Below are 12110 nucleotides of genomic sequence, written 5' to 3'. Positions count from 1 at the left end.
CTGACTTGAACTCAGGCCTGTGGGTCTCATTGAGTCTGAGGAAGTTGTGCAGGGCACTTTTTGGAAGCGGGGAAGAGCCTCATGAAAGCCTCTTTGGTTGCCGATCTCAATCCAGCCAGCTCTTTCGATTTGTGCATGAACATAAACCTGGCAGGTGTGTTTGTTTTTGAGCCAGGTTTCACGGAGCCCACACCATTAAATTTCCACAATTCGATTCTCTCATATCATTTCATTTGCGGTGACATCTGAGTCAAAATTAAGCTGCAGTCCGCCATGTGTCATTAGGTTGATTTTAGGTGACTTGTAGGAAGCGAGCAGGAAGCCAGGAATGGAGAATATCATTAATAGCCATACCTATCTGTTCGTTTGGAGGAGACATCAAAGGGATAGCCTCAAGGGAAATAATCCATTAAGCAATTGGGAAAGGGGAGTCTGTCAGGGTAAAGGAGGAATCTTATTATGGCTACTTTTAGCTTGAGGAAGATGTGAGGAGCCTGGAATTTTGCACAACACCTAAAATGGTAGTTTTCAGACTCATAGCTGCCAAGTCTCCCGTTTTCCCCGGAAAAACACCTTTTTTACTTACCTTTTCCCGGTGGTCCCCCATATCACTTCGTCTCCCGTTTTTCTCCATTATTTTCTCCTGCCGGCGGCCATTTTTTTTCTTTCCGATTTGCCCTTCTATGGGCACCAAAAATGGCCACCGCCAGCTTCAAAAGTCGCATCTACGCATATCCGGAAGTGCATAGACGTAACTTCCGGTGTTGGCGGCGGCCATTTTGGTGCCCATAGATGGGCGAAGCGACACCGGAAGTTGCGTCGGCACACTTCCTGACATGCGTACAAGCGACTTTTGAAGCCATTTTGGGTGGCCATTTTGGGTGCCCATAGAAGGGCAAAGCAACACCGGAAGTTACATCGACGCAACCTCCGGTGTAAAATGGCTGCCGGTCCCGGATTCTGCAGTCCGGAACTTGGAAGGTAAGCAGACTCTGTGCTAGGGCGGGCAGCCTATGGCTGTCCAGAAGATGCTGAACTACAACTCCCATCATCCTTGACTATTGGCCATGCTGACTGGGGCTGAGATTTGAGGTCTAGTGCCATCTAGAGGCTGCAGGCTCCCCCACCTGTTCTAGGGAATGCTGGGGTTCCTCAGAGGCTTTTCTTTGGTGAAAAGATCAGAAATGGCAGGCAAGCTTCCTGACAGCTGTACTGTTAACTGCCTAAATTCATTTATTTTTATTTATTTGTTTCGTAAAATTTATGCACCATTTGACTGTAAGGGAAAAAAACCACTTCAAAGTGGGTTACAAAAAGATAAGACAGTAAAATCAAGAAAAAATAAAATGTTACTTTAAAACATACAAAAGTTAATATACTAAAAAAAGAATAAAATTGCCTCAGCTTTCTAAGCACCTAAGGTAGGCTTGTCTGAACAGGAATGTTTTTAGCAGGCACCAAAAAGTGTAAAGTGAAACTGCCTGCTTGAGCTCAATAGGAGTTCCAAAGTTTACACCCTGCCACACTAAACGACCTAGTTCTTACAAAAGTTCTTACAAAGTTCTCATTTCTTGGTTCAGATTATGAATTTACTAGGCCATGGTGCTCGTATGTGTTAATAATATAATATCATTTACTTGAAAAGTTTGTCTGCAATTACAAATGGAGAACAGATGTGGTTTTAAGTCTCTTTTTCCTCCCAACCCAGCCCACCTCAATAACCTGAGCTCAAAGCAAGTGGATTGTTTCTAAACCTGTAGGAATCAGGGATATTGAGGCTCCAGCAGTATAATAAGGTGCCGGCAGCATTACAGGTCAATTTGGAACTCTCAGAAATAAATCATAATTTAGTCCTGGAACTGTCCAGTGATGCTCATAATTGCTGACCCAGTTCTGAATCTAGCTGAAGCGAGCCAAGCTCAGCACGGCTGCAAATGTAGTGTTTCCATCATCGCCATCTTCCCCGTACAATGCGAGTGTTGTTTGCACTCCAGAGTGCACTCTGAATTCATGCAAGTCCTAAGGCAAGGCTAAGGAAACTTGGCTGTCACTCGGCATGGATTGAGTGCCAAGCTAGACACAGTCTTAGTTTTATGAATATAATTAAAATGCCCACTTTTAAATAGCAGCATTGGGATAGAGGAGGAGGGGGGAATCAGGGCACATAAACCTTCCTTCTCCCACACTGTGGTCTGATGAAAATGCCCATGCTATTCTCCTCCAAGAGAAGCTTTTGTCAGCATCTCACCCAGACACTGGGGTGTCGATCCTTGTATTCCCCTCCCCAGCATCCACTATTGCACCACCAAGAAAGCAGAGAAAGCATTGCAAGTGTGTACCTGGACTCGCCAGCACTTGTGTATGTCCATATATAGACTGCTGAGAGGTTTAGGATATTTTGCTGGCATTATGACGTGTGCTTGTTATGGATGTGTGTTAACCTTATGCCCGCAAGAAGCTCTCACACAAAGGAATAAAGAAAGCTTGGTTTGTTATATGAAATCAGACTGATGATATATAAACGCTGCTTCAGACCACAAAGTTACAATCTAAGCAGGTAACAAATCCTGCACTACATTCACACCTTGATTAAAGAGTAAAAGATCCCCAGACTTATTCTAAAAGGCCTACGGAATGTGAGCATGACAATTTTGCCATAAACCAACAATAGGTATACGGTTACCTGATTTTTTTCAATTAATCCGGGGACCGCCGTCCCCGCAACTCCCAATCGTACCCTGAGCCTGGGGGAAGGGGGGTGAGCTCCGCTTTCCTGGCGGTGCCGGCAAAGCGTCGCGCAGCTCGTCCTCTCCCCTGCCTGCCTCCCTCCTCCAGCTGGGAGCACGGAGGCAACGGCACGTGCAGCACGCACGACACAGCAAATATCACCCTCATCAGGATGGCATCCGGAGCACACTGCACTTGCCTTGCTCCACCTCTGCTGCCGCTGCCACGTTTCCCGGGGACATTTAATGAAATCCGGGGAGATTCCGGGGACGGAATTTGTCCGGGGACAGATTTGCAAATCCCAGGAAACGGGGGTGTCTGGTAACCCTACACTAGGAGTGGAAAGAGGGACAAAGAGGAAAGTATACCTGTCCTTAAAGTGAAGCTTCGGGGTAAATGCTGTCCTGTTGGAACTAGAAGAGGTAGCTAACTACAGTACTGGAAAATCTGGAGTTTTAATAATGTTCTTGGCTAATGCCTCCTTAGTAGGAGGGGATTTGAGATGAGCAATTTCTGTCTTTGCCTCAGAGTTCCTGCCCATTTCTCACCTTGCCCATCCTGGTGAGAAAAGGACAGGAAACTGGCCATCCTGTTTTGCTTAACAAAAGGGTGAGACTTTGATAGCAAGCCATTATTCTGAACCCAGGCCTCATAGCAATGCTGTTATGGGTCCTCCATCTCTCCCGGGTTTCAAAACCTTGCCTTGAACTCGTTGAGTCATCCCACCAGAGGTTGCCTAGCAGGACTCCCAGGGCTTCATTATTTATGCTAACCACGGAGCCATCTTCTCTCCTTATTCTAATGTCCCGTTAATGTAATAAAATATTATCAATGAAGCAGCATGTTTCATTTCACATGAAGAGATCTAATTTACAGTGGTGCCCTACATAAGCATCAGTGATATTAGGTTACAGAATACAAGATAATCCATCCTGCAGAATTTAAAAGCACAATTCAGGGTTCATAATAAAGGACACATTTGCTGATACATACTTTAAGTAATATAACAAAGCAGTTATCATTTAAAATGACTACTTTAGAAGCCTGGGATGCAAAATTGTATCCAGCCAATATTCTATTCGGATGCATTGAAAGGCTCTTTTTAGTTCTGCAAGGCAGCTGAAACGAGCTGCGGAGATTTATTTAAAAGTGTCTAAATTATTGCAGCTGTTTGGTTGCAAAGCACAAGTTATAGTTCTGAAGAGAGAGTGTGTGTACATTTGCTGGGGAGAGGAGCAGGGGGCCGCTTTCAAAATATAAATGTGCTCTAGGATGTATTTATAATGCTCGAATGACTGAGCCGTGCAAAGGAGGCCTCACAATCAGTGTTACAATGACGTCTGAAAAGTAGATGGAGAATACAAGAATGAAACATATTTTCTTCAGTGTCTGCTCTGAAAGGAGGAATTTTTGAATTAGAGCAGCATAAAATTCTTCCTGCCACATCTCCTTTGTATATGTTGAGTTTGGCGGCTTACAATTTTCACAGAATAAGCTTGAAATCATATGCAAGAGATCGTTCTAGTTTTAAAGAGGATATGAGTTACTCTCTCAAACAAACACCTTTTCCATAACTCACCAACATTACAGCGTAAGCTCAATTAAGGCAAGCTGTTAGAACTGGTTGGAATAGCAGACACATCCTCAGGAAGTGATGTCATCCTTAATAAGTATAGGAAGAAGCCATAGCTTAGTGGCTAAAGCAGAGGTTTTCAACCTTTTTGAGTCCACCGCTCCCTTGACCACAACTGCATTCTTTCTGCAGCACCCCTGTGGGGCTCAGGAGCCTGGTTGTGTCACCCCCTTGCCTGCAGAGCTGGCAGCCTCTCACCCTTTTTTGAACACCCTCCCTTGTGGTGTGTCTCCTCAGCCTCCTCTCCTTGGAAGTTCTCTGGGCAGCTACTGCTGCCACCCCTGGCCTCTGAGCTGCCCCTCCCTGCCCCAAAGAGAGGTGCCTCCTCACACTGTCAGACAGGGGCCTGAGAAGCATCCGCTGGCCAGCCCCAGAGGCACCATTCGCCTGGAGAGCTTGTAACCAGGGCTGCTGCAACAAACAGCTGGGTAAGCCTTTGGGAGGCCAAGACGTGAAAGGGCATCAGAGGAGGGAGGGGAGGAAAGAGAGACAGGGGCCAGTGTTGCCCACGGCACCCCTGACCATCATTCAAGGCACCCCAGGGTGCCACGGCACAGTGGTTGAAAACTACTGGGCCAAAGCATTTCTTCTGCACATATTAAGGTTTCAGTCTCAGACCCTTCAATCTCCAGTGAAGAAGCTGAGAGCAGGCAATAATCCTTTAAAGAATTCAAAGTGGTTTCAGTAGGATTACCCTTTCCATGGCAGGGGAATGGACATATCTCCCTGATGCTTCCGGTCAAACAGGTAGCTGAAAAGTAGCTGCACCTGTTTACCAGATACAAAAAGGAGATGAATATACAACATCTCATTCTGCTTGCCTTCAGCTTTGGGATTGTGGAGGGGGTCCTCCAGCCTCAGGTTGTGTTGCTGGGAAATATTTCTTGCTTTTTTCCAGTCCAGGCCTAGATGGGTCCAGTGGCAAGATTCTGTGTAAGTTACACCTTCAGAAAGGTCTGTGGAGTAGCTCTGATGGGACTGTACCACTTAAGGAATATGAGAAAGGGCTGTATATTTGAGTGACCATCTGCAACTGGAGGTTTCTCATTTAGCGTTCTTCCTGATTTGCCACTCATATATGCTTTGAGAGTTTCTGGTGATGGGAAGCCTGCAAATGTGCCATTAGTCCTTTCAAATACAGTGAAACCTCGGGTTACGTACCGTCCTCCTTACGAACGCTTTGGGTAATGAGCTCCGCTAACCCGGAAGTAGATGCTCCTTGTTGTGAACTTTGCCCCGGAAAGAGAGCAGAAGTTGTGCGCCGGCAGCGCGGCAGCAGCGGGAGTCCCCATTAGCGAAAGCGCACCTCACGTTAAGAACAGTTTTGGGTTACAAACGGACCTCCAGAACAAATTAAGTTCATAACCGGAGGTACCACTGCATGGCATTGGTTTTCATATGTGAAATCTATAAGGAAACCCTGAAAAGGAAGATTGTCTAAACACTATGCAGAACAAGACACAGGCTGCACCCGCTTTGCCTGATACAAATTATGGAGCATTTCACAATTATGGTGACCTTGCAGAGCTTGTTTTGAAATACTTGAAACTAATAATTTCACTAACCTGATTTGCTAGTTTCCGGAAGCAGAGTCAGACATGAAGATCTCTTTTTTAAGAATAGCACATGGCCACCATAATAGGGAAATTGGACTTCTGTTTTACTTTTCCAGATATAATCTAATTTTAAATATGCATATATGTGTGTAGTACATATATAGAGTACCTTGCACTGCGGTCCTCAGCATGTTTTCTTGCTAGGCTTTTACTCCTATGTAAGTGTTATTACAACTGCAAACTTTGATGACTCCCTTTCATCTAGGGCAGATACCCACATACGTGAACCTCCTGTCTGTTGCTGTGTATTAAAACTGATTTCCTCCAACTGGAAATCCTTACGCCAGGCTTTGTCCTTTCATGGCGTGAGCCCATTTAGAGCTTATGCACATGCCCATTCTTTGGCATTGACACTGAATATGTGTCTGTGAATATGCCATCCATTCTCCAGATCTTCCAACAATTATATTGTGCTATATCTAGTTGCTGTATGAAATTAAAAAAATATTGATACAGTGGTACACATCTCTTTGCTGATATGTGTGTATGGACACTTTGGGTTCTGGTCAACTAATTTTTACTCAGAGTAGGCTCGTTTAAATTAATAGCCTTGAGCTAGTCACGTCCATTCATTTCAATGGGACTTAACACTGAATTCCTCACATGGCAACAGGGGTCTGGTAACTCCCTGAAGCTGTTTGTCACAGCAAGGGCTATAATTTCTGTCATAAACGTATGGCTTTATTTGTGTCCGTCTTGAAGATTCAGGAATTGCAAATAAGTTCCAACTGCCTCTTCTGCAGTCTCTCCTTTAGCTTGCTTTTACAGTGGTACCTCTGGTTACGAATTTAATTCGTTTCGGAGGCCCGTTCTTAACCTGAAACCGTTCTTAACCTGAGGTACCATTTTAGCTAATGGGGCCTCCTGCGCCGCCACCACACGACTTCTGTTCTCATCCTGAGGTAAAGTTCTTAACCCGAGGTACTACTTCCGGGTTAGCGGAGTCTGTAACCTGAAGTGTATGTAACCCGAGGTGTTTGTAACCTGAGGTACCACTGTTTTTCAGTGGAGGCCAAGTGGTGGGGGGAGCTGATAAAGTGACTGGGATCACAGCTCTGGAGAAGGTGCAGTAACACTTCCCTCTCCTTCTATTTTCCTGGTCTATTAGCACCTACTAGAGACCACCACAATAGAGGTACCTGTTGGGGATGGCTAACCTTGGTCCATCCAGGTGATGCTGTGCCAGTAATTTCATTCCCCATTCCCCATCATGTAACATGATATCCATGTTTACATTCCTGTACTGTTGTGTACTGTTCTGTACGAGAACGGAAGTAAACTTCTGTAACTTCCGCTCTGCTCTGCTCTCACACAGAGGAGACATGTGTGAAGCACCCAGCTCACACTAGCTATGCTTTGTTGTTTTAATTTACTGTAAAGAAATAAAGAAATTTGGAATGCTAGCTACATATCTGAACAGTCTGCTTCCTACTGAAACTCTGCTGCAGCCCGGAGGGCTCCCCCTCATGGGGGGGGGGCTGGCAACATTCTGGTCTGCAACTCCATCAACCCTGAACATTTGATGGAGAGAGCAGTGGTACCCTTTAAACTTTATCCCAGCCATGGGAGATCCTCTTATTATCTGTGATTAGACCTCAATCAGCCAAGGCCTGCATCTGAATGACTCATCTGTGTTGGGTGATGACATGGGTTTTCACATAAAACATATCTTTCTTTAGAGGGGAATAGAGGAAGTAATGGACTATTATTCAGCATGCATAACATAATGAGAACCAAATGCCTCTTAAAAGTTATATTGCCTGTAATTCATACGATATATTGGCCAGTTGCAAGAATTAAAGCTATTTTGGGATACGTCTGTCCCCTTTTTGATGTCAAAATGATCAAAGCAGTTAAAATGTTAGGAGCATATTTCATGAAACATCTCGAAATGTATTTGTCATGGGTACCCTGAAGAATATAAACCCATTCATATTGATAGACATCAAAAGTTTAAATGCTTTAAAACATGTTCCAGCTATGGCTTCCCATTGCATCTTGATTGCTGCTTTATTTCCCTTATGGGTTGCCTGCAAGATGTTGGACTGGTCCAGATGTTATGCTAAGCCGTATCATCGCTTCCATTTTAAGTTATATTTTAAATATTTATTTATTTATTTATTATTTATATCCCTCCCATCTGGCTTGGTTTCCCCAGCCACTCTGGGCGGCTTCCAACAAAAGATTAAAAATACATTAAAACATCAATCATTAAAAACTTCCCTAAACAGGGCTGCCTTCAGATGTCTTCTAAACATCAGGTAGTTGTTTATTTCCTTGACATCTGATGGGAGGGTGTTCCACAGGATGGGCGCTACCACTGAGAAGGCCCTCTGCCTGGTTCCCTGTAACCTCACTTCTCGCAGTGAGGGAACCGCCAGAAGGCCCTCGGAGCTGGACCTCATTCTTCTGTAGGTGGGCCTTGGTCTGATCCTGCAAGATGCTTGTGAACAGGGCCAGATTTAGGTTTGATGAGACCCTAAGCTACTGAAGATAATGGGTCCCTTTATATGTCCAGCTGTCCTTTGTCAACAACAAATTACTTTCAATGGGAAAGCGTGCCTTGGTTTTGGAACGCTTTGGTTTTGGGATGGACTTCTGGAACGGATTAAGTTTGAGAACCAAGGTACCACTGTATATAGAAATGAGCAAACCAGTGATATTTCAGGGAGCAGGCTAGCAGGTGGAACCCATGACTTAAATCATAGGAGCCTACACAACACAAAACACTGTTACTTTATGTAGTCTTTACATTTTTTGGGGGGGGGGGCCAAGAGAATGGCCCTAAGCTATAGCTTCTTTAGCTTATACATAAATCCAGCACTGCTTGTGAAGTGGAGTTTTTTTGCAGCCTGAGATCCATTCTATTGAAGATGCTGGGGACTTATCCTGGAAAGTTCTGCATGAAAAGCACACAAGCTTTTGCCTTTCCCCCAGTGTTTCCCATTGCTTACTAAATGATTGTCATTGCCGCTAAATCGGAGGTGCCAGAATTGAATCTCGAACTTCTGCATGGAAAGTACATTTTCTGCCACTAAGCAAAAACCCCTTCTCAAACATCATCTCTAGTTTTGATTTAGAAAAGAGTGCTTTATAAATGTGGATAACACTTTGCTTCAAAGAGTTGCTCAGAGAGCAGATTTTCTCTGCCTTCTCCATCACAGTGGGGCAGCCAGTGACGGTTGGAAGCCTTGCAAAGCAGAACTTCCTCTACTATGGAACTCGGACAGGGACAGGGAGAGACCTCCTCTTAGCAACACAAAACGTGGCTCCCCTTATTTCCATGAGTGATCACAGAGCTCTTTGCTGTTGAGTCTCATTTGTTGGATCATAATAACCTATTGGTTCTCTCTTATGTTTCTGTGTAGATATTTATCTTTGAGAACAACATCTACTACTGTGCCCATGTGGGGAAGCAAGCCATCCGCGTGGTCTCCACTGGGAAAGACAAGGTTATTTTCAATGGACTCAGCGACTGGCTGTATGAAGGTAGGATGGGAAGTTTTAAAAGCACTGCTGGCCCTTGAGTGTTTCCAATGGGCCTGTGTGTTGACTACATGCACACAGAGAGAGTGGGGGGTATTTAATAAACGATCCCAAGCAAAAGCTGTAGTTTTCTATGAAAGGCAGAGCTTCCTGGACAACCTTGGATTCTCCTTAGGGGCTTCATGACACATCAGTCTAGAAGTGCCATTCCACTCTGGTCCCTCATTACAATTCTGAATATTCTGTGCCGCTTCTGTCTGATTAGCACTGTGTACGCATGGTGTACTTCCTTAGAGTATTTGGATCTTGTCCATAAACCTCCAGTGGCAAAGGGTGCTGCTAAGTGACACTTACTTTGATGTCGAATAGATTTTGACATTTATATTGAAAAATGTGTGAAGAATATAATAATAAACTGACCTTTTCCTGGTAAGCTTTTGGGTACTACAGTTGGCCAGTGTGACTGATGAGGTGCTGCAAGATGTTAGTTGGGAATACAGTTTTGGCAGCCACTATTTAATAGCTAATTGCTTTTTTATTTAGATGCATGCCTCTCTCAGACACCGCTCTTTCTCTCATGGGCTTTGAAGTAACACAGTACTTCATTTGGAATGATGCAATCATTCCCCTCAAAGCCTGAAAAAAAATGAGAGTAAGTGGATGAAAGGAGAAAAGGATGGGGGAAAGATGGCAAATACACATATTATGTTATATCCGATTTATACCCTACCCTTACTCTAAAGTGCTCATGGGGTTATTCCACTTTATCCTCGCTGCATCACTGTTTGGTAGGTTAACCTGAGATAGGATCATTGGCCCAGCATCCTGCAGTGAGCTTCGCAAATAAGCAAGGATTCCTTGCTCCATGTTCCTGCCCACTGCAGCATGCTAGCTTTACAAACCTGTCCCTACAGTTATCTGCGTCAGAAAGTTTACTTGCTGGATAACTAAGTGTCCTCTGAGACTGTATCCTGCCCCTGGAAAACTGCTGATTGAGAGAAATTATAGTGATAGCAAGCTTAGAGGGCAGAGGCTAAGAGGACAGCGTTGCTGACACCTATTTTTATTCCATTACTGGAATGCTCAAAATGTTCTTTTAACTGTCATTGACTTTCAAGCCAGTCCTTTATGAGGAATTGGCATAGCGAAGCCACATTCATCTGCTGAGATAGCAAAATGGCACTGAGTTCCAATGCAGTCTCCTTCCCTAACCCACTTGCCTTCAGATGTCATTGGACTGCAACTCCCATCAGCCATGGGCAGCGATCACAGATTAATGGAGTTGTGGGCCAATGATATCTGGAGAGCACCAGGTTGGGGAAGGTTGCAATGCAGCTTGCAGATCCTGATCTGAAGTGGGGATGTCACTAAAAGTTAGCTGTGGGAAAGGTCACCATCCCATTTTTAATGCTGCTTAAATGAAAGTTGGAGAAACAGGTCCCTTTTCTTTTCAGAAGTGATCCATGTTTAATTAAAGCAAGGCATCACTCAAGTCTTCAGGCTACCTCTCTTCTCTTCCTTTTGGAACCCCTGTGACATTTAGAGTGAATGTGGACGTGTGCTTTCATTAAATGATGACTGCAGCATCAGCAGAGGTCTTGAATTTGGGAAAAGGCAACTGCAGAGCAAGCGCTGCAGACAGGGCTTTCAAATCTCCTTGAATTACCCAAACACAAGGTCATTTCACCCTTCCAGCTATATTGTTCCCCGTCTATCCATCCATCCATCCATCCAGCTAGCTAGCTTCAGGCCCGGTTTGTATATCTAGAGCAGACATGTCCAACTCCCAAGAGACTGTGATCTACTCCCACTCATACGATTGACCAGGGACGACCAAGGACGACCATGGTCAAAGGCTTGGAAACGATGCCTTATGAGGAACGGCTTAGGGAGCTGGGTATGTTTAGCCTGGAGAAGAGAAGGTTAAGGGGTGATATGATAGCCATGTTCAAATATATGAAAGGATGTCATATGGAGGAGGGAGAAAGATTGTTTTCTGCTGCTCCAGAGAAGCAGACACGGAGCAATGGATTCAAACTACAAGAAAGAAGATTCCACCTAAACATTAGGAAGAACTTCCTGACAGAAAGAGCTGTTTGGCAGTGGAATTTGCTGCCAAGAAGTGTGGTGGGCTCTCCTTCTTTGGAGGTCTTTAAGCGAAGGCTTGACAGCCATATGTCAAGAATGCTTTGATGGTGTTTCCTGCTTGGCAGGGGGTTGGACTGGATGGCCCTTGTGGTCTCTTCCAACTCTATGATTCTATGACCCACAATCAACCAGTAGATCGGAATTGACCAGTTGGACATGCCTGATCTAGAGTAATCTAGTCGTAAAGGTTTTTCACCCTGGTCTTCCCTAGGGCTGAATCAACAGGGCGAGGGGGCTTTTTAGAAAAACTCCCCCCCACCACCACCACCACCACAAAAGAAGCCACTTTTCGGCAATCTTTCAGAGCATACAAAGTGGTGGGGAAACATAGGGCCAAGAGGAAAGGAAGACACAACTGTGTTGCCGAGGCAACCAGAAAATGGTCCCTACCTTCCAGTGCATGGACAGTTCAATCGTTCCTCACATCTCCAAAAGTCACAGTTCATCACCTGGTTGCCTCGGGGAAAGGTTTCTCGTCCTGTTGCACTATGTAGAATAAT

The 12110-nt window shown here is 44.7% G+C and overlaps 1 protein-coding gene across 2 annotated transcripts in view; it reads left to right on the top strand.

Moving 5' to 3' along the window:
- DPP6 (dipeptidyl peptidase like 6) overlaps positions 1-12110 on the top strand; it is a 508150-nt gene that overhangs the window by 434233 nt on the left and 61807 nt on the right. For both annotated transcript variants that reach the window (XM_060280914.1, XM_035129463.2), the window contains exon 8: positions 9345-9465. In XM_060280914.1, the coding sequence (XP_060136897.1) occupies positions 9345-9465 (121 nt within the window). The remainder of the gene's footprint in view (positions 1-9344; positions 9466-12110) is intronic.

This window comes from Zootoca vivipara, chromosome 12, assembly GCF_963506605.1.
Source record: "Zootoca vivipara chromosome 12, rZooViv1.1, whole genome shotgun sequence".
In the NCBI taxonomy this organism is placed as follows: domain Eukaryota; kingdom Metazoa; phylum Chordata; class Lepidosauria; order Squamata; family Lacertidae; genus Zootoca; species Zootoca vivipara.
The sequence above is the reverse complement of the archived record's forward strand: the minus strand, read 5'-3'. Positions and strand labels throughout refer to the sequence as shown.